General features: G+C 42.2%; 1 protein-coding gene across 1 annotated transcript in view; it reads right to left on the bottom strand.

The window, feature by feature from the left end:
• Positions 1-22,821, bottom strand: part of PSTPIP2 (proline-serine-threonine phosphatase interacting protein 2) — a 67,488-nt gene that overhangs the window by 31,299 nt on the left and 13,368 nt on the right. The window contains exon 2 of the mRNA XM_036009093.1: positions 1,685-1,785. Coding sequence (XP_035864986.1) covers positions 1,685-1,785 — 101 coding nt within the window. The remainder of the gene's footprint in view (positions 1-1,684; positions 1,786-22,821) is intronic.

Genomic DNA, 22,821 nt, shown 5'->3' with positions numbered 1-22,821 from the left:
TAATGGAGTAGGGAGGTAGAGGCAGACATCCGAAGCACGCTCACTAGTAAACCTGTCTGGTTGGAAAAGACAGAGTGGTGTAGTGAGTGACAGTGTATGAAACCAAAAGAAAAGGTAGATAGAGAAGTTCTCTGTGCAAGGAACAAGCCCATCCTCCCAGAAAGTCACCTGCCCTTCTGCCTGGAGTTGCTGAGCCGCAAACATTGACTTAAGCCTGCCATCGGACTGACTTCGCTCTGTCCGGCCCTCCTGAGACGCACGGTGGGACAGCCCCCACCCCGACCTTTGAGTCAGTTCAAGGAGAGATGCCTCCCCACCCCAGGGGTGTACCAGTGTGAACTCCATGTTGCCTAGTGCTCTCTTGAGTAGAAAATAAGAGACTTGACTGAAACCACCTCAATGCCTGTATCTCCAAGTTACGACGCTCTGACTCACTGCCTGACAAACACAAGCAGTTCATTACTTTGGGGCCTGCATCTCAGGCCAAAGGTCCCCCTGAAGCACTCTCTCATCCAGAATCACAACGGAGTGTCCCAGATGAGTAAGGTTTCCACAAAAGTAACCCACCCATTAAGAAAAGATCAAAAAAAAAAAAGTCTTATCCATTTAAAAAAGGAAAGAAAATCCGCCCATGCTGGTGTGGCTCAGTGGACTGAGTGCGGGCCTGTGAACCAGGGAGTCACCAGTTTGATTCCCGGTTGGGGCACATGCCTGGGTTGCGGCTGGGTCCCTGGTAGGGGGCATGTGAGAGGCAACCACACTTTGATGTTTCCCTCCTTCTCTTTCTCCCTCCCCCTCTGTCTAAAAATAAGTAAAATCTTTTTTTTTTTTTTAGAGGCTCTTTTTTTTTTTTTTAAAGATTTTATTTATTTTTAGAGGGGGAAGGGAGAGAGGGAGAGAGAGGGAGAGAGGGAGAGAGAGTGAGAGAGAGAGAGAGAGAGAGAGACACACACACGTCAATGTGCGGTTGCTGGGGGTTATGGCCTGCAACCCAGGAATGTACCCTGGCTGGGAATCGAACCTGGGACACTTTGGTTCCCAGCCCGTGCTCAATCCACTGAGCTACGCCAGCCAGGGCTAATAAGTAAAATCTTTAAAAAAAAATAAAAAAGGAAAGAAAATCCTCTATAGCATGCCAGTCCCCCTCCCCCACCAAAACCCACTGCCACTGGAAGGCCCTGACCTGTCCCCACATCTTTGTCACCACTCCCTGACCCCAGGGATTTCTGAATCACACTCTACGTGCCCCGTCCCCCCCCCCCCCGCCACGGGTCACACTTCTGCTCATTTCCAAGCTTGCTCTTCCCCCACGGATATCTGGGTCCCTTCTACCTATCAAACACTCAAGGATCCCCTCCTCCATGAAGCTCTCACCCACCCCACCCCCTTTTTATGGCCCGTCCTCCACAATCCCTCTCTCCTGTGTGAGGTCTCTCAGTGTCATGCAGACCACAGAACCGAATGTTTTATTATATTTTGTTTGCAGTTTCTTTCATAAATCTTAACTCTCCAACTGGCTTCTGTGAACTTCAGGACAGAGATATCATGTGCACCTTGGGGAACCTTTGGTGGTGACCTGCAGCAGAGGGTCTCAAGAACCACCACAAACAAGTAGTGAGCTGGGCCTTGTCTGTGTGGGAGCATTTGGTCTTCCCTCTGTGTTCAGAGAGGAAACGGCCTGTACCTTTCTTTTAAAAAGTCTTCGAACTCTTTGCAGTTCTTGCGGCCGTTGTTCAGGTGTTGGATGATGCTGTCGTAGCCCGCGGTGCTGAGGATGTCGGGACTCTGGTGAGACAGAAAGAGCACCGTGTCAGACCAGGAACAGCGCAGAGGGAAGCCCCGAGGCCTGAGCAGACGGGGGAGCCAGCAGTTGAAAGGAAGTTCCTGAAACACGTTGCCTCCAGGACACACTTGACCAAAATAAACAAAATAGAAGAAGTAAGAGCTGTGGAAGAGTTTCTAAAATTATGAAACCGAAGGGCCACAAAACAGGAAGGAAGTGACACAGGACTGAGAGGCACGTGGATGAGGGAGCTGGCAGGGCTCCGGCCCTGTCTGGGCCACCATCCATGTCCTGAATCGGGCCAGGACTGGGAGCAAGAGAGCTTGACCCTAACATCCCTTCTCGTAGCCAGTAAGCCCTGTCTGAGGGTCAAGGGTATTACTGCAAAGGGCAAGCAGCCCTGAGCCAGGAGCCGGGCCCCAGGACAGACAGAGAAGGTCCAACTTCCCCCTGGGAAGCAGGGAGGGGAGCCCATCAGCCCGCATGCTCCACATGGTCACAAGCCCCAATGTAGAGGAAAGGAGTTGGTTTCTCTTTTTAATTAAAAATGAGCAGTTTATCCCTATGGTGTTCTACGAGTGCTCTGAGGTTGAAGGAAGCTGCCCAAGCCTTCCAAAACATTAGTCCTGGATGTAGTACCTTTTAAAACCCAAAGTCCCCTCAGCTCCCCAAACCAACAAACCAGGGACTGTAAGGAACACCCACTTAAGTGCCCCCTAAGTAGGGCTGGCTCCCTGGTGTCTACCCCCAAATGCTTACAATAGGTAGCCTGATTCAGACTTCAGTCCCTCGGGGAGGTTGGGTAGGCTGTCTCTGTGTGTGTTCAGGGATCTTTGAGCTCCTCCACCCCCCGGCCTAGCCAAGGCAGACCATCCCTTGCCAGCACCCTGTTAGCTGAGAGAGGTGTGACTCTGCCTTGGGCTGTGGCGGGGGACACCGGGAGAAACCACTCTACCCAGCCCTGGACAGGCGGAAGCAGAATTCCCCTCTTCCATTTGCTGCCACTTGTCATGCCCGGCTGAGCAGACGGGTCCCAAAGAGGCCCACCAGGACCAAGGTCTGAGGCTGATTTCAACGTGGCATTCGGAAACTAAACTGGCCTTAACTCACACTGCATTTTAACAAATGGGTATCGTAACAAATTCTCCACATGGACATATAGATAAATCTAAGTTAGGAATACACTTAATTCCATGGGTTCTGGCTGTTGTTTGAGCACAGATTTAGGCGTCGGAAGCCTGAAATACGACCTCCACCGAGGCTTCATTTCTCCGTCCACACACCCACCCTTCTGTCTCGCCCAGGTAGGCTTCTTACTGCCCCCTGAAACGCAGTGCTCAGTGGCAGCACTCAGTGATGGTTATATTATCCTCTTCTGAATCCAAATCCAGCCCCTCCACTTCCACGTTTTCTGGAAACCGTCCAAGGGGCTCCCTCCCCAAGGCTCTCAGAGCGCCAGCTTCTGAATTTGCTGTTGGTGTCCCCGTGTGAGTGGCCTGTGGTCCCAGCTCTGCTACTTCTACTACAAATACCTGGGGCTTCTTCAACCTCTTGGACCACTCCTGCACATGCACAGCGCCCCCCACCCCAAATCCTGCTGAACTACAGGAAAATTCTGTAGGATGAGAATGCCTCCTGTGTTCCCATGCACTTGAAGAGAACAAGGAAAACAAAGACTCCCGAGTGAAGGAACAGGCGCAGAGCCAATATGGATGTCAGTTTGTAGACAGAAGTGCTTTACTCTTCCCGGAGAAAGACACTCAGGTTATCTGTTTTGTGCTGCTCTTTTGGAAAAGGTGGTGGTTTTTTTTTTTTTTTTTCCTAATTAATGGTGTGTAGCCTCTTTAAGCCAGACAGGGAAGGTGGAGCTGGACCAGGCTTTCCTGCAAACAGCCCCAGCCTTAAGAAAATCCAGAATTGTGAGGACTGACTGGGTTACAGAGGCAACCAAGAAAGGAAATCCCCAAGAGGAAAAAAAAAAGCCAAGTTCAAACTGCGGATGATTTGGCTTGGAAATTCCTTCCCACACGACTCAGAGAGCAGGGCTGGGGAGGAAAGAGTACTGCGTGAGCACCGCAATAGCATCGCAGGTCTGCCATCGTATGTGAGTGTGCCGAACCCACGGCCCGGTGTCCTTGCCTGGGTAGTCAGAGCCCTCTACGCATTCTGTCTTTCTTTACTTATTTTTTTTTAATTCTCACCCGAGGACATTTTTTCATTGCTTTTAGAGAGGGGGCAGGGAAAGAAACATCGATTTTCTCATATGTGCCCCGGAGCCCAGTCTGGGGATCAAACCCACAACCTGGGCTTGTGCCCTGACCGGAAATTGAACCCGTGACCTTTGAGCCACACTAGCCAGGGTTGTACATTGTATCCTACATCTCTTCCCTGTCTTCCAAACAGGCAGCGTACATCTTTATTTTTTACCCCAGGACCTTTGCACATGTTATTCCCACAGTGGGTATGGAGCGTCCTCTTCACCTAAATCCAACCTCTGCTTCAGAGCCAGTTCAAATCCCATTTCCTCTCTGAAGTCTTCCTCACTAATTCACCCTACAATCTCCTCTCTTTCTGAATGCCTCAAGTGTTTATGTCCAGTCATCTCATTTGGCTCTTGTTATATATTATGTTATTATTAACATCTTTTTAAAAATCAGTTAACTTCTTAAAGAATGTCTGTATCGTACCTAACCTTCATCACCCACAGTAGCTCCCACCTCAATGGTGCTTGAGAAATATCTGTTCTTTGTATACCAACCACAGACAAGGAACCAAAGGGGTTATAAACCCAGTGTAAGACAGAGTTCTTGCAGTCAGGAGGCTATCATTGATTTAGGGATTCCGTAAAAGACATGTACATAAAACGAACATGTATGCACAAGGAAAACTAGAGACTAAAAAACTATATAAGACCATACAGAGAAAATATACAATGAATGAGGTAGAAAAGAGAGAATGAACTGGGGTCATCAGAAAAGAGAAGAAGTAAGATGACTAGGATTCACACCAGAAAATAATGACCTAAGCTTTCACTTTACAGAACTAGGAAAAGAAGAACAAATCAAATCTATAGTACATAGACGGAAGGAAATTAAAATAGAGGAAAAGAACAAAATAGAAATGGACACATGACAGAGAATATAAATGAAACCAAAAGTTAGTCCTTTGAAAAGTTGAACACGATTGATAAATCCATATGTAGGATGGTCAAAAAACAAGAGAGAAAAAAAAACAGAAATTACCAATGTCTTCAATCTACCAAAAGGCGTCTACCAGAAACCTACAGTTAACAGCCTACTTAATGGTGGAAGACTGAACATTTACTTCCTAATAAGGAGGAAATAAGTCAAGAAATAAAGGGAATATACATTTGTTGGAAGGGAAAGAGTAAAACTGCCTTTATTTGCAGTCAGTATGATTATATACACAGAAAATCCTAGGGAATTTACAAAAAAAATTAGTAGAACTAATAAATAAATTTAACAATGTTTCAGGATACAAGACCCATATTTTAAAAAGTCAATTATATTTCAACATACCAGTGGAAAGAAAATTAAATATCATTTACAATAGCATAAAAGATATAAATGAAAGAAATAAAAGAAGACCTCAGTAAGGGTAGATATATACCATCATTGTGGATTGAAAGAGTAAATATTAAAATGTCAATTTTTCTCCAAATTGATCTATAGATAGATTTAACACAATCCCATCAAAATTTCAAGTCTTTTCTGTAGAAAACTTCAAGTTAGCTTAAAATTTATGTGGAATTGCAAAGAACCTAGAATAGGCAAAACAATTTTATTTTTAAAAAGAATAAAGCTGGAGAATTCATACCATGTGACTTCAAAACTACCATCTGACTTCAAAACGTTCTATGAAGTTACCACAATCAAAACAGTATGGTAGTGACCTGAGGACAGACCAGAAGACCAATGGAACAGAATGGAAGCCAGAAGCAGACTCACTTGTCAACTGACTTTCAAGAAGGTGCCAATACTATTCACTGAGGAAGTGACAGTCTTTTCAGCAAATGGCCCTGGGACAGCTATAGAAACCTAATTTAGGAGAAGACAGTCTCTGGTCATTCCTTACTCTATACAGAAAATTATTTTGAGATGGATCATAAACTAAAATATAAAATATATGTAAAACTAAAACATAAAGTTTTCAGAAAAAAACAACAGGAAAATACCTTTGAGACAAGGTATTTCTTAGAGAGGACACAAAAATATGAACTCCAACAGAAAAAAAACCCTGAAAACTTGGAGTTGATCAAAACTAAAAACCTCTGCTCATCAGAAAAATTGTTAAGAAAATTAACGGCAAGCCACAGGCTGGGAGAAAATATTCACAAGACACATATCGGTCCAAGGACTTGTACCCAGAATATTTAAATAACCCAACAAAATAATAATGAAAGTATAAGCAACCCAATAAAACCTAGGCTTAATACTTGAACTTCATAAGCACTTCATTAAAAGATACTTCATAAAAGATGTTCCTTTGGTGAAAGAGTTCATGAAACATTGTTTGACATCACAGGGAAATCCAAATTAAAGTCACAATGATATCTACTTCATGTCCACTAGAACAGCTACAATTAAAAAGTCAATATTGAATGTAGGCAAGGAGGTTGAACTATCAGAAATCTCATGCATTGCTGATGGAGGTATAAGGCTGGTACAGTCATTTTAGAAAATGGTGATTTCTCAAAAAGCTAAACATGCACGTACCCTATGACCTGAAGTTCTACTTACAAGCATTTACCCTGTGAAATGAAATGTTTTCATTTCATGTCCACAAAAAAGACTTGTACAAGAGTATTCATAAGAGTTTTATTCACAATAGCCAAAAACAGGAGACAACCCCAATGCTTAACAATTGATGAATGACAAATAATCTATGGTTTATTTATACAATGGGATACTACTTGGCAATAAAAAGGAAAGAACTACTAACATGAAATAACGTGAATGAACTGCAAAGACATTATGCTAGTGAAAGATGCTAGACACAAAAGGTGTTTACTGTATGATCCCATTTACATGAAATTGTAGGACAGGCGAGCAGCTGTAGGACTTATTTCCATGGTGAAAGAAATAAAAACACTGATTCCCTGAGTCGGGAAGTGGGGACGGGGAAGGGGCATTTGGGAACTTCCTGGAACATGGAAACACATACACCCAGGTGACCCACACTCCTATCAAGGTGTGGACTGTACAAGTGTATGTAGCTTTCAGAACTCATTGATCTGTGGATTTCATCTTCTATAAATTGGACCTCAAAAAATTAAAGGACAAAAAAAAAAGCTGGTTAGGATTCAGAGGGAGGGAGGCTGTCGCTGGAAGGAATAAGAGAAGCTAAGCCTTGGAAATGGGCCTGGTCTTGGCGCCCTGGGTGAAACAGGAGATGAGAAAGAAGGGGTGAGCAGATCCAAGCACCCCAGCAAACCTCCCAAAGACCCACAATGTAAGGTTTAATAATCAAGTTATTAAGTTACAGAGAGATAAATAGCACTCAAGTTTCAATCAGGGATTTGTACTTTAACCATAAAGCCTCTTATTATTTTTAAGACAAACAATTTGGCAGACCTAGCAGTGAGCACATCTGTGCCACACCTAGCAGATGTGTGAGCCAAAGAGCAATAAAAACAGCCCTGCAGTGAGCACGCCAGTGGGTAGCGCGGAGCAGGTGGGGTGTGGGTTCAGAGAAGGAGGAAGTCTGTGCGTGTGAGCTGCCCGCCAGCCTAACGATCAAGGCTGGTTTCACTCATTCAGTCAAATCACACGGACCCCTCCTTCACAACCAGCCCCAAACCCTGAGCCCCCAGCTGCCAAGGCCTCTGGTGGCTTCCTTTCCACAGTGTGGCCTCTGGGCAGAAGGTGTAGAGGGAAAGGCAAAGCAAAGAGTACCCACAGCTTCTGTCAGAATTCCAGGTACTGCTACAGAGCATTCCCACATCTGGTTCTGTGCTGCATCTCCAGGCCACACCATCATGATCTCTGCTACACACAGTTTCTCCAGCTGTGGGCTCCAAGGACCACCTGTGCCCGAATCAGCTTAGTAAACGTGCAGAGCCTCTAGATCGGCCCCCAGACCTGCTGAGTCTGCACGTGGGGTGGGGAAATGTCTACTTCTTACCCTGCCTCCAAGAGACTTTAATGCCATTTGAAAAATGCTGCCACAGAAATTACAAAGACAAAAGAGCAATCATGGCTTCTGCCTGGAGGAGGAGCTGGCTACAAGAAGAAAGCAAGGTACAGGCACATGGAACTACAGAACAGCAGAATGGAGCTGTGAGAGAATGACTGTTAGCAAAGGGCAAGGGAGAAGAGGACAAAGAAGACTCTCCATGGTTTACATTTCATTTGAAAACCTCCAATTCTGAATTTTAAAAACAAATGCAAATTGGCATTGATGCCTTTTGGAAGCACACAGCCCCATTAGAAGGAAGAGGAGGCCACTGATCTTGCATTTTAGACAAAGGCTGCATTTGTTTGACCCCTGAGCATCTGATGCATAAGTGTGTTATGCTTCTCATTGAAGTGCCACAGCATGTTCCGGAACAACAGTGAGACAGGAGAGATTTCCATGTTTTACAGCGAAGGAAAATGAGACACTGGGAAGAGAAGTTCTCCTTATCACTGCCTCCAACCACAGGGAAAGAACTTAACCCTCAACTAACAATATATCCAAATCTCTGTTATTTATTAAAAGCTATATGGCAACAATAGCCTTGGGATAAAGACCGAGGACTTTATTTTACTTCTCTATGCTCTTAACCTTGATCATTCTTGCCTACCCACTTTCCTACCTCTTTCATCCAAAGAGGTAAGACCAAATGGATTCATCTCCCTTATCTGCAAATATGGATTAATTATTGTCAATTGATACTAACAAATAGGTCTAATATACATTGAATACTTGTGTTCCAAACAGCAAACCAAGTATTTCGCATGGAATATCTTATTTAATTCTTATAACAATCCTATTGATAAAGGTGTCATTATTACCTCTGTTTTATAGGAAACTGAGGATCAAAACCCATATTCTGAGTCAGACTAAAGTCTGTATTCTTTTTTTTATTTTTTAAAAGATTTTATTTATTTTATTTTTAGACAGAGGGCAAGGGAGGGAAAAAGAGAGGGAGAGAAACATCAATGTGTGGTTGCCTCTCATGTGTCTCCTACTGGGGACCTGGCCCACAGCCCAGGCAGGTGCCCTGACTGGGGACTGAACCTACAATGCTTTGGTTTGCAGGCTGGCACTCAATCCACTGAGCCACACTCACCAGAGCTTAACTCTGTATTCTTAAAACACTCAACCATACAACTTCTCTCATTGGAAGACAAGGACCATGCCTAACTCTTTGTCAGTCCATTTCTCTGAAATTCAAGATAGGACACACCCAGGCTTTAAACCCAGGCTTGGGTTTGAGTCTCAACTCTGCTACCCCCAAGCTACGTGACTTGGAGCTAAGAGCTCCATCTCTCTTAGTGTTAAATTACTACACTGTAACAGAGATCACTGGAAAGATCAAATGAGATCATGTGTTTTGAGGTGGTCAAATGCTTCACAAACCAAAGGAATTAAGGAAGATACAATCGAATTTTTCAAGACCAGGTCACATAAGAAAAAAAAAACTATGAGTTTGGATCACATAAATTTCTTTTTTTCCCCCCAGTTGTTGATAGTTGTGAGTTTGTTGTTATTTGACTGTTCATACTTTTTATTATCTTCTATTTCTTAGATAAGTCCCTTTAACATATCATATAATAAGGGCTTGGTGATGATGAACTCCTTTAACTTGACCTTGTCTGGGAAGCACTTTATCTGCCCTTCCATTCTAAATGACAGCTTTGCTGGATAGAGTAATCTTGGATGTAGGTCCTTGCCTTTCATAACTTCGAATACTTCTTTCCAGCCCCTTCTTGCCTGCAAGGTTTCTTTTGAGAAATCAGCTGATAGTCTAATGGGAACTCCTTTGTAGGTAACTGTCTCCTTTTCTCTTGCTGCTTTTAAGATTCTCTCCTTATCTTTAATCTTGGGTAACTTAATCATGATGCATCTTGCTGTGTTCCTGCTTGGGTCCAATCTTTGGGACTCTCTGGTCTTCCTGAACTTCCTAGATGTCTATTTCCTTCACCAGATTGGGGAAGTTTTCCTTCATTATTTGTTCGAATAAGTTCTCAATTTCTTGCTCTTCTTCTCCTCCTTCTGGCACCCCTATGATTTGGATGTTGGAGCATTTAAAGTTGTCCCAGAGCTTTCTCAGCCTCTCCTCCTTTTTTCTGAATTCTTGTTTCTTCATTCTGTTCTGGTTGGAAGTTTATTTCTTCATTTTGTTTCAGATCCTTGGTTTGAGTCCCCATTTCCTTCCCTTCACTTTTGTTTCCCTGTATATTTTCCTTTACTTCACTTTGCATAGCATTCACTTCTTTCTTCATTTTGCAACTGAGCTGAATCATTTCTGTGAGCATCCTGATTACCAGTGTTTTGAACTCTGCATTAGATAGGTTGGCTATCTCCTCGTCGCAGTTAGTTCTTTTTCTGAAGTTTTGATCTCTTCTTTCATTTGGGCCATATTTCTTTGTCTTGGCATGCCTGTTATGTTGTAAAGGGCGGAGTCTTAGGGATTCACCAGGGTAGGGCAACCCTCTTTGCTGCATTGTGGCACTACCTCTGTGGAGGGGTCAGGAGGGAACAATGCCACTTCTGGCTCTGCTCCATACCTACTTTCCATCACTTCCCTCACTTCCCACAAGCAGACTGTGGCCTTTCAAATGCTGATTTGCAGATGGGTGGGTTTGTGTACATTCTAGGACCCTGTGGGCCTCTCCCACAGACTCTCCTGTGATTCTGAGAGTTTCTCCCATTGCCACAACTCCTGCAGATTTTTACAACCAGAGGTTTTGAGTCTTTAGTTCCCCACGCTGAAACCCTGGGTTCTGTGGTCTGTCTCACTTCCCAGTGGTTCTTCTCAGTTTGTCTGCCCACGAATGTGGGACCAACTGGTCCACCAGCCACCTCCTCGGCTGTGCGTCCTCTCCGCCTCGGCAGCCCATCTCCTCCCCTCCTAACAGTCTGGATGAAAGTTTCCTTAACTCCTCGGTTGTTGGACTGCCATGAAGTTGAATATCTGGCAGTTCTGGTTGTTTTTTTGTTTTTAAATTTGTTGTCATCCTTCTTTTGGTTGTGCGAGCAAGTGAAGCATTTTTACCTGTGTCTCCACCCTGGCTGGAGCTCCTGGGCTACTTTCTGCGAATCCTCGGCACATAAGTACAGGAGCAGGTCAGAATCACATATATTTCTTCACTGAAGGCAGTGAAACAACTGTAGCCTGTCAGCCATTCAAAAATAAGTATGTAGTCATCTGAGGAAACGTGTCAGAGATCCTGCAGCAAGGGATATGGAAAGTGCCAGCAGTGTTCTCAGCCATGTTTACTTAAACCTAAAGTCAAACTCACTGCAGTGGCTGTGGATTGGGAAAGCAAGAATGAAACGCCACCCCAGGTCCCACTCCAGCTTGTTCTACAAGTCCACAGGTGCCCCCCTTACTTCCCACAGCCCTCATGTGGACACCCCAGCTCTGTCTAACCTGGATCCGCACTTGACATTGTCACATGTCTCACTGTCCCTCCTGTCAAATCAGCAGGCCAACTAGCGAAGCAGCTCTGTTCAACCGAAAACGTGTTAAGTGGAAGTAAAATCTGAGAAAGTGGCCGTGCAGTGCAAAAACTCTGTGTCTGGAAAACAAGGACTAGAAGGATGTAAACATCAAAATGTTGAAGACAATTCTCTTCTTAGTACATTCCTGTATTTTCTAAATGTTCTATAATATATATTTTTTTAAATAGTTTTTATTTTTTAAAGATTTTATTTATTTACTTCTAGAGAGAGGGGAAGGGAGGGAGGCAGAGGGAGAGCAACATCAATGTGTGGTTGCCTCTTGTGCACCCCTCTACTGGGGACCTGGCCCGCAACTCAGGCATGTGCCCTGACTGGGAATCAAACTGGGCTCCCTCCCCACCCAGGTTTGTAGGCCGGCACTCAGTTCACTGAGCCACACCAGCCAGGGTATAATTCATACTTTTATAGCCTGAAGTCTTTCTCCCTACCTCCATCCCTTAATGATGGCAAACTGAAGTCTCTCCTTTCTCTCTCATCTGTTACCGGGCCCCACTAAAATCACCCATGATCCACAGCAACAACAGAAGACAGGGAAAAGCCCAGTGAAGAAGCTGGATATTTGGAGGAATTTCCGTGGTAGAAAAAGCACTTGGTGCTCAAGGGAGAGAGGTTGGAAGCCAGTATTCCAACTCACCAAAAAAACAAACGAAATTCCACAGACTTTCCCTACAAAGCCCTAGAAAACCCAAGCTCTAGTCAGCAGGGGCTGAAACTGAAGCAGTCATGCAAGGAAGGATCAGGAGGGTGTTTGGAGGACACCGGGAACCCGGCCAGCGCTCTGTCCCACTTCAGGCGGACGCTAAACAGCTGATTCTGACATCTGTGCTACAGCCGCAGCGGGTGAGGATTCCACCCTGCCCCAGTCTCCAAGCAAGGACACGAAGACCAGAACTGTCCCTCGCCACCACCAAAGCTTGCACAGTAAAAATACAGAGAAAAGAAAGAGCTTTCTGCACGGTTCTCAAGCCCTGTAAATGCCCTTCACTTCCAGGGTTACACCCTTCCCACCTTCTCACTCCAGACAGAGACAAAGATATCAGAAATTGTCGTTATTTCTAGACGATACAAGTATTTACTCAGGGAACCAGAGATATGAAGGGAAAATCTAGGAGCAAAATTAAATATGTTTTAAAAGCAAATGCTTTCATATATGTCAACAATAGCCAATGAAAAATGTAATATGAAATTTAAAATCCTATTCACTGTGCCAATAAAATATATATAATATCTCTTAATAAGTCTTTTTAAAAGAAAACTATAAAATATCACCAAAAATATAAAGATATACTCTATCTAGTCCAAGATGGAAAAATCCAATGTTGGAAAGATTTCATTGTCCCCAAATAAATCTATGAACTAAAATAATTTCAATCAAAATCAAAATCCTAATAAAGTTTTTTTAAAATTTAAGTTCATTCCAAAGCCCACCTAGAAAAGTAGATAAATGAAAATAGCCTATAAAATATTAAAAGATAAATTAGTGAGGGTTTACCCTACCATATAAAAAAGTGCATAGAGTAACAAAAAATTTCCAAAGTATGCTACTGACATGGACAATAGATAATTAAGTAAATAACATATAAACAACTTTCCAGAAATGGCCTTACAGACATATGGAGATTTCATATATAATAAAGGAAGCATATGAAACAGAAATCAAAGGATGACTTAATTCAATAATGTTATGGTGACAATGACTCCAGTTTGCCAAAAGCTAAATATAGAACCCTTTCTAGCATCGTACTCTAAAATATATCTGAGGAATTCAATGTCTAAATGTGGAAATCATAACATGTAGGAAGAAATATAGAAGAAGAAATATGGGCATACATTTATAAACATGTAAGAAGAAATATATACATATATATGAGTATACATTAAAGTTTTTTATTTATTTATTTTTAGAGAGTGGGGGAGGGAGGGAGAGTGGGAGAGAAACATCAATCGGTTGCCTCTCTTTCATATCCGACTTTCATAACCTGCAACCCAGACACGGGCCCTGACTAGGAATCAAACCAGCGACCTTTGGCTTTGTGGGATGATGCTCAACCAACTGAGCCACTCTGTTCAGGACTATATATATACAATTATATATAATGATAACATATACAATTATATATATAATTTTTAATTGAGGTAAAAAGTTCTTCTAAGTGTGACTCCAAACTTAGAAGACATAAAAAAAAAGACTAACAGATGAACCTATTCTATAAATACAGTTTATCAAAATTAACCCCATTTGAGATACAAAGTATAAACAAGCCCATGTCCATAGAGGAAGCAGTGGAAATAATCAGGAGCAGAGAAAACAAGGACTGGATGTCTTCCCAGGAAAATGAAATTCTACCAAAACTTCAGGACAAAAAAAAAAACATGCCTAAGATCCATAAACTTACTGGAAATGAAAAAAAATCTCCTAATTCATTTTATAAAGCAAGTATAACATAATATTTAAATTTGAGAATGAAAAAGAAAGAGAACAATATCACTTAATACTAATCAAAAAGTGCTACATAAAACATTAGCAAAAAGAATCTAATACCCCATGAAGAAGAGATTACACCGTGACTAAGTGGGATTTATTCCACGAATGCAAAGTTGGTGCAATGTTAGGGAATCTGTTAACCTAATCAACCATTTCAATAAATCTAAGAGGAAAAATCATGATTTTCTCCATAAATGCCTTTGTGGTAGGCTGACTAATAGACCATAAAAATATACGAGTCTTAATACCTGGGCTTCATGACCTTTATCTTGTAAAGGAGAGTCTTTGCAGTAAGGTAAGGATTCTGAAATGCAGACATTCTACTGGGTGGGTCCTAAATGCAATTACAAATGTTCTTGTAAGATGGAAGCACTGCAGCAGCGGGGGAAGGGGGGCGGGGGGTGCCACAGAGGAGTAAAAGGCACGCGTCCACAGAGGCGAGACTGGAGGGATGTGGCCACAAGCCGAAAAATGCCGGCAGCCACCAGAAGCTGGAAAAGACAAGGAACAGAATCTTCCCTAGAGTTTCCAGAAGGAGCACAGCCCTGCTGACTCCTTGATTTTCTCCTTGTGATACTGACCCTGAACTTCTGGCCTCCAGAACTGTAAGAGACTAAATTTCTTTCGTTTTAAGATACCAATTTTGTGGTGATTTGCTAGAGCGGCCACAGGAAAGTGATGCAAGGCCAGAAAAGCCTTTGACAGTATTCAACGCATTCTGGATTTTAAAAGAAACTCAAGAAAATAGGAATTATTGGTACTTTCTTAAACTGATGAAAACATAAATACTTTATGCCTAAGGCCAGTGTCTTACTTAAAGGAAAAACATGACAGGAATTTGCAGTAGGATGGGGAACAAGGCAAGAACGCCCTTATCACCACTACTTTATACTGGACGTATTAACCAATACAGTTTGAGAAGATAATTTGATTAGAAACATAAAAGTTGGAAAAGAAATAAAATCATCACTAGTGCGGATGATATGATACAAATGAAAAGATATTCTTTGTTCTTGGCTAGGATGACTCATCATCATTAAAATGTCTGTTCTTAGCTAATTTATAATCGTAATGCTATCCCAATAAAAAAACACCAAATTATTTCTTATGTAGCTAAATAAAGTTCATATGGCAAACATCAAAATGTAAAAATAGCTAGGAAAATAATGAGAAAGAAAAGTTGAAAGGGGAAGGCAGCCCTACCAGACATTTTATACATATGACAAACCCTCCATAATTAAAGCAGTGCAGCACTGGTGCAAAAAAGACCACTGGAATACACAGTGAAGTCCAGAAATAGACCCAAGTACACATGGAAATCTGATATACCAGTATGCTAAAGGGAGTATCTCATACCACTGGGCAAACATGAACTTTCCATAAGTGGTACCAGGACAAGTGTTGGCCTTTTAGAAAACAATAAAATAGACCTGAACTCCATACCATACACAAAAGCAAATTCAAAATGCATCAGACATCAAAATGGAAAAATATAAAATCACACAAGTACTGAAAGTAAACATTCAAGAAAAGCTTTCTAACTCTGACTTAAAATCCAAATGTAATAAACAAAAACATTCGTAAATTGGATCACCTAAACACAAAAGCTTTTCATAGCAAAAATAATAATAATAATGTAAAAATAACTGACAAAGAGCAAACACTTGCAACAAAATCACCGCTACAGGGCCGCTATCCCTCATCTACAAGGAATTCTTTAACATTGATGAAAAAGGATCCCCCCAAGATGGACAAGGGATATAAACAGATGACTGTGTGTATCTATTCCTTAAATATACAGAAAGATATGCAGCCTCACTCATTAAAAAAAAAATAAAGTGAAAACTTAACTGAGATGCCATTTCTCACCCACCGGAATGGCAAATTCGACAAGCACGATGACGCCTTCTGTCGACAAGACTGCGAAGCAGCCACTGTCCTGTGTTGCTGGTGACAATAAAAGCTGGTTCAAACGTCAGGTGAGGGGATTCAGCAGCCCCCCATGTGTCTACCTGTTGACCCAGCTGCCGCCCTTCTGGGAATTTACCCTGAAGACACGCCGCCAACAAAGCCAAAATGCGTGTGCACAGGTGACTCCCTGCAGTGCTGTCAGGAACTGCAAAAATTTGAAAATAATCTAAATGGTCCCACACGGGAGAGGAAGTTCTGTGCCCCTATAAAATAGAATGAGGACTATCTCTGAGAACTGATGTAATTTCCGGTCCATATTTTACAGTGAAAAAAAAAAGGGAGGGGTGGGCAAAAGAGTAACAGCAGTGTGGCCATCAAGTCTGGAAATATAGGCAAATACATACATAATAAATGATTTATTGTTGTACATTACAAAACATGTTCAATGGCAACATATATGTGCAACGTGTGGTCCTCGATGAGCAGTGCATGGTGGGTTGCACTCTGCAAAACGGCTATAAATGCGGCTCATTATTATGCAGCATTTCTATCACCTCCTGCACGTGCATCTTCAATGCATTGCTCCAAGTGAGTCATGTGTCTAATATCGAATTATCTTTGTCACTGGCATGCCCCAGAAGTAATCAAGCAATCAGTTCTAAAATATAAAACAGCTCTGGCTGGTGCAGCTCAGTGGATTGAGCACTGGCCTATGGACCAAAGAGTCACCGGTTTGATTCCCAGTCAGGGCACATGCCTGGGTTGCAGGCCAGGTCCCCAGTAGGGGGCATATGAGAGGAAACCATGCATTGATGTTTCTCTCCCTCTCTTTCTCCCTGCCTTCCCTCTGTCTAAAATACATAAATAAAATCTTTAAAAATAAAATATAAAACAATAATATGCTTGTTTTCAGACTTTGTAGTCATTTGGTATGGTACACTATCTTGTATATAAGCAAGAGAAAATGAGAAAATGTGTATGTGTATTTATCTGCTCACTTGTGCAAAAAGAAACACAGGAAGAATAAAGCAGAAAGCAAAGAAATCAGTCACTTACAAGGGGTAGCTGGGATCAGAGTGAACACAATAGGGAGTGGAGTTGTGCTGAGGGAAGGCGGAAGGCAATGCTTCTCTGTGCACACCTTTTTGAGTTATTCTAACTTGAAATCATTTTAATATTTTGCAGAGTGGAAAATACTAGAAACAAATATGCAAGGATGGGGGGGACCTCTAAAATGGAATACAAACAAAAATAAATGAATCTATCCCTAACATGTATGACTCATCTGGTCTGGTGTCATCCCGGAAAATGAAAGGGTTGCTGGTTTGATTCCTAGTCACGGTACATGCCTGGGTTGCAGGTTCGGTCCCTGGACCAGGCATGTACTAGGCAACCAACTGAAGTTTCTCTCTTGCTTTGATATTTATCTCCCTCCCTTTCTCCCCACCTAACCCTCTCTCCAAAAATAAATAAACAACATTTTTTAAAAATAACCTCACTGAAGGAGAGGGAGAACTAACCCAAGTAACTTTTGCACATGGTGTTACATACTCTCAGTCTAAGACAGAAAGAAGTACACGTATTAAACTCTAGCTTGTTTCCCACAATGGGATGGGTTAGCAATTCTGGAACTACTTTCTCTGTGCTCCAGGACTGAGCCGATGAGCACACACACACTGCGGATGAGGGGGCCCAGGGCTCCCTTAGGAAGGGAGCAGCAGCATGCCAGAGCTGGCCCACTCCGGGGAGTGAGAGGAGCCGTGCACTGTCTTCCCAACCCCTCCTTCAGTGACGTCATGCAGTTTGACACTGGCCATGGAGGGGGTTCTTACACCATGGAAATTGGCAAATGCTACAAATCAGATTTTTTTTTTTAATTTTGAGAGTACATTTATTAAAGCTGGGGAAAGTGAAACAAGGAAGGGCTTAGGAGAGAAGAAGCGACAGGAGAGCCCAAGCTGGGCTGCTCTGGCTCACTGAGAAGTCAGAGCAAAGGGGGCACTGGTGACAGCATCAGGGCATTAGCCCAGGAGAAGCTGCCGCCGCCCATGGCTCCCCTGGTCGCAAGTCTTGTGGGGTCCCTTAGAGCTTAGGTGACACATGCCTGGAAAAGGCCGAGACTTGCTCCTTGGAGGGAGAGCGCTGCAAATCAGAATTTTAAAATTTCTGGGGAACTGGCTGTTAATCACTTACCAGCACAGCACTGGAAGGAACTGAGAAATAGAGCAAGTGGGGAAAGGCTGGAATGACCCATGGTCTGGTGTTGGGGCGCAACTGGAGGTATCATTATGCACACCTCTGTTTCTCCACTCTGCCAGCCGAGACAGCAGGGCCCTCAAATGACACCCAAGTGGCCGTGACCATAGCTAGAGCACAGATAATAGTTTCTAAATACAGTTCTCTACTAAACGAAGCCAGGGTGCTCTGGAGAAAGGGCAGACTCCAAGACTGAAGCAGAGGAATTACCTATTAAGCCTGTAACATCTTGTGCGAGAAAACAGGGAATGCTCAAAGAATGGTGGGGATATATCAAAAGGGCACAGGATCTAGGGCACAGGACCCAGTTAAAGGGGCAATTTCAGCATCAAGATAAAAAACGTGGGCAACAGATTATAATCCATTAAGTCATTAAGAAAAGATGGGGTGGAGGGGGCTCTTCCTTACCGTAGAATGCCGACTTAATTATGTAGATGGAATTAGGAAATCACTCTACAAAGACTTTCACACAAATGTTCACAGCAGCTTTATTTGTAATAGCCAAAAAAAATGTCCATCAACAGGTCAGTGGATGAACAGATTATGACATGTCCATAAAGTGGAATACTATTCAGCAACAAAAAAGAACAAACTATTAATACACACAGAGACATGGATAAATCTCACATTCGTCAGGATCAGTGAAAAAAGCCAGGCAAAAAAAAGAGTAAGTATTTCCTGTGCTTCAATTAGCGCAAGTTCTAGAAAACGCAGCTAATCTCTAGTGACAGAAAGCACGTCACCAGTTGCCCCAGGGGAGGCTGAGGAGGTAAGAGGGATTTCAAAGGGGCAGGAGGAAACTCTGGGTGTGATGGGATGTTCACTACCTTAATCGTTCCACGGGTGCTGTGCACATGTCACAACCTATAAAACTGTATACTTTAAGATGTTATGTATCCATTTAGTTTTAGAGAGAAAGGAAGGGAGGGAGAAAGAGAGGGAGAGAAACATCAGTGTGCAGAGATACATCGGTTGCCTCTCACACATCTCCATCTGGGGGTCTGGGGGCATGTGCCCTGGCTGGGAATCGAACTGGCGACCCTTTGATTCACAGGCTGGTACTCAATCCACTGAGCCACACCAGCCAGGGCTAAAACTGTATACTTTAAACATGAGCAGTTTATTATATGTCAATCGTTCTTCAATAAGATTGTTTAAAAAAAAAAACTTCTAATCACCATTTAGCAACCATCCAAGTAATAACTGATTCGGGCAAGAATCTTTGATAGATGACCATGGATGAAGGTGTGAGGAAAACAGTGTGTTTACAAATTATCCTCCAGTAAGCTAACTATTAATTACAAACAGGAAAGCATTAAGCTTATAGTGGAAACATCTAAAAATACCCCTGTGATGTTTTCTAACACATTAAGTGTTAGAAAATTGCCAAGTGCCGAGTGTTTTCTAACACCTAACACTGCGGCCTAAAGTGAAAATGGCCCCTGCCCAGGCCCTCACCCCAACCCCCAGAACCTGTGACTATGTTTCCCTACACAAGAAAGGGAACTTGACACATGGGGTTGAAAGAAGGATCTGGAGATGTGGAGATTAACCCGGTTTCTTTAGGTGAAGCTAGTGTGACCACAGGGCTCCTTCTATGGAGACAGGAGTCAGAGCAGGAAATGTGGTGGACAGTGCAAAGGTGAGACACACACGTACACACACACACACAGATTACAGATGCTTTGTTGCTGGCTTGAAGATGGAGGAAGGGGCCACAAGCCAATGAATTGCAGCAGCCTCTAGAAGCTGGAAAAGGCAAGAGGAGAAATTCTCTTCCTGAGCCTCCAGAAAGAACCAACCTTACTGACACCTTGATTTTAGCCAACTGAGACTTGTGACCTCCAGAACGATAAGATAATAAATCTTATTTCTTATTTGAGTTGTTTAAATTTAAACAGTAAGTATGGTGTAAAGCCACTGAACTTGTGGTCATTTCTCACAGCAGCAACAGGAAACTAACATAACCACCTTAACCAAATAATTGAAGTGACCACCAGGAAAAGGACAAACAAACATCACGTTGCTTTCTGAGGCTGAGAAAAGCGCAGCCTCACCTCTGTGAAATTCCTGCCCGAAATTCACCGCCCGAAGCTAGTCACAAGGAAACAGGCAAGCTCGGGTTAAGGGCATTCCACAAAACAGCTGTCCTGTAGTCTCCAAAGACGTCAGGGTCGGAAACACAAAGACAGATTGAGGAACTCTTTCAGATCAAAGGAGACTGCAGAGACGTCACAACTAAACACAATTCCCAATCCTAGCTCAGAACTGTTTTCTTCTTTTGCTATAAAGGGCATTATTGAGGAGATTTGAATAGAATCTATATATCATCTAATCGTGTCATAGTGTGCAATTATGTAAGAAAATGTCCTTATACTTAGGAAATGCACAATAAAGTACCATATTTTTCTGACTATAAGATACGCCTTTTCACCACATTCTTTGCTTCAAAACACTTTCCCCTATTTTCCTTCTCTAAAACTTAGGTGCATCTTAGGGTCTGCACTGTAAGACACACCTAGGTTTTAGAGGCGGAAAATAGGGGAAAATTTTTTGAAGCAAAAAATGTGGTTAAAAAATGCATCTTACAGTCCAAAAAATACGGTATATGTCAATAAAGAAAAGTCATGCCTGCAACTTTACTTTTAAATGCTTCGGAAACATCAATGTGTGTGAAATATACATACAGGATGGGGCAAAAGTAGGTTTACAGTTGTTAGTCAGGAAAATAACACAATAAGCAATAAATAATAATATGAGCATGACAGTGACTATTTTGCTATACTTCCGTGCCAAAGTTGGATATTTTCAAGTTCTCCCTATCGGATGGATGAGTAATTATATTTTGTTGGTTTGCATTTCTTTGCTTATTAATAATGTTGATTCTCTGTTTAAAAGCCCTTATTGGACATTTTTTCTTTTTTTAAGGTTTATTTTAGTTTTAGAGAGGGGAAGGGAGGGAGGAAGACAGGGAGAGAAACATCGACGTGACAGAGGAGCACGACTCGGTCGCCTCTCCCCGACTGGGGCCAGCGACCTGCTGCTTTGCCGCTTCGTGGGACGATGCCCAACCAACTCAGCCACACAGCTCAGGGCTTGTTTTTCTTTTTAAGGGCACTGCTTGTTTATATCTCATACTTATTTGGAGAAAAATTAGTTGTTTGTTTTTACATGATTGATTTTAGGCGCTCATTATGCATGTTATTCCTTGATTAGATATTATCGTTCCTTCCGCTCACTTTGACATTGGTCTTTCTACTTTGTTTAGCATGTCTTTGTTATAGTGAAGTTTAATCTTTTTACCTTAAAAATAATTTTCCATTAACAGAAAAGTTGCAAAATAGTACAAAGAATTAGTCTACTGCAGGACTGTACATGGGTGCAAACTTTTTAGAGTGAAAACTGTCAATACCCATGACAATTTTGAATATGTAGCTTTTGAATAATGGGAACTTATCCCATAGAAATAACTACACAAATCTGGAAAGATACACACGCATATATAACAGTGACCAAGAACTGGAAACAACCTAAATATCCGGCAATAAAGAATGTTTAAATAAATTATGGCAATCATACAGTGGAAAACTGAAGAGATATTATAACAAAGCAGAATTATACATAGTAACACAAAAAATATTGACAATATATCACTACACGCAAAAAGAAAGTTGCACAGATGAGCCCATAAAAACTGAGCCCACATTTGGTAAGAAAAATGGAGAGCTACATTGTACATAACTGTAGGGACAACTCTAGAAAGACTTGTCTGCGAGAACTGAACGTCTGCGAGTGCCAACCTCTGTTTCTGAACTGTTTGGATTCCTATATCATAAGTGGACATAAAACTATAAAAAAACTTCACATTTTACTAAATGGAAATTAATTTATATTATGTATGGTGAGATCATGGCTTTATGAAAGATGATTTTCCCTGTGCATAAGATTTAGAAGACGTCACTGTTCAGAAAGTTGGCTAATGGTCACCTTTACCCGTCTAACCTTCAGCATGATCCAAATCTTTCTCTCTACCCGCCCCCACATAGACACACTACATTTCTTAACATGAATAGAGATACATGAATCCAAAATGTTGTACTCAACTGGTAACATTCAAACAAATGCAATAATCTCCAAATTTGCACATCAGGCTGATTAACTTGTTTCTGAGGAATAACATGAAGTAATCTATTTCTTTCTCCCATAAAGTACTCATCCGCCATGTTGCAGTGATTCAGCCTTTTCTGGCCCCTGAAATATGTGACTCCTCTTCCTTTTTTATGTTTTAACTTTTTACATATTTATTTTAAGAGAGGGAAAAAGGGGGAGAGAGGGAGAAAGGGGGAGAGAAAGGGAGAAACGCTGATTTGTTGTTCCACTTTTTATGCATTCATTGGTTGCTTCTTGTCTGTGCCCAGATGGGGGATCGATCCTGCAACCTTGGAGCCTGGGAAGGATGCTCCAACTCACTGAGATACCCACAGGCTGGTGACTCCGGTTTCCACTTGTTCTCTCTATAAAACAGTCCGTTCTCCCTACTGACCCTCTATAAAATGAACAATTTGTGGTGTCCTTGACTGTTTTTTTTCAAAGTTGAATTTAAATTTAGTTAAGCTTTAGATTTAGTTTATTTTTAGTGTCACCACTGCAATTGCACTGAAGCCAGCCCCACATTCAGGATATTTTAGGTTTT

This window comes from Phyllostomus discolor, chromosome 9, assembly GCF_004126475.2.
Source record: "Phyllostomus discolor isolate MPI-MPIP mPhyDis1 chromosome 9, mPhyDis1.pri.v3, whole genome shotgun sequence".
NCBI lineage: Eukaryota > Metazoa > Chordata > Mammalia > Chiroptera > Phyllostomidae > Phyllostomus > Phyllostomus discolor.
Note: the sequence above shows the minus strand (reverse complement) of the source record. Positions and strands in the feature narration are given on the sequence as shown.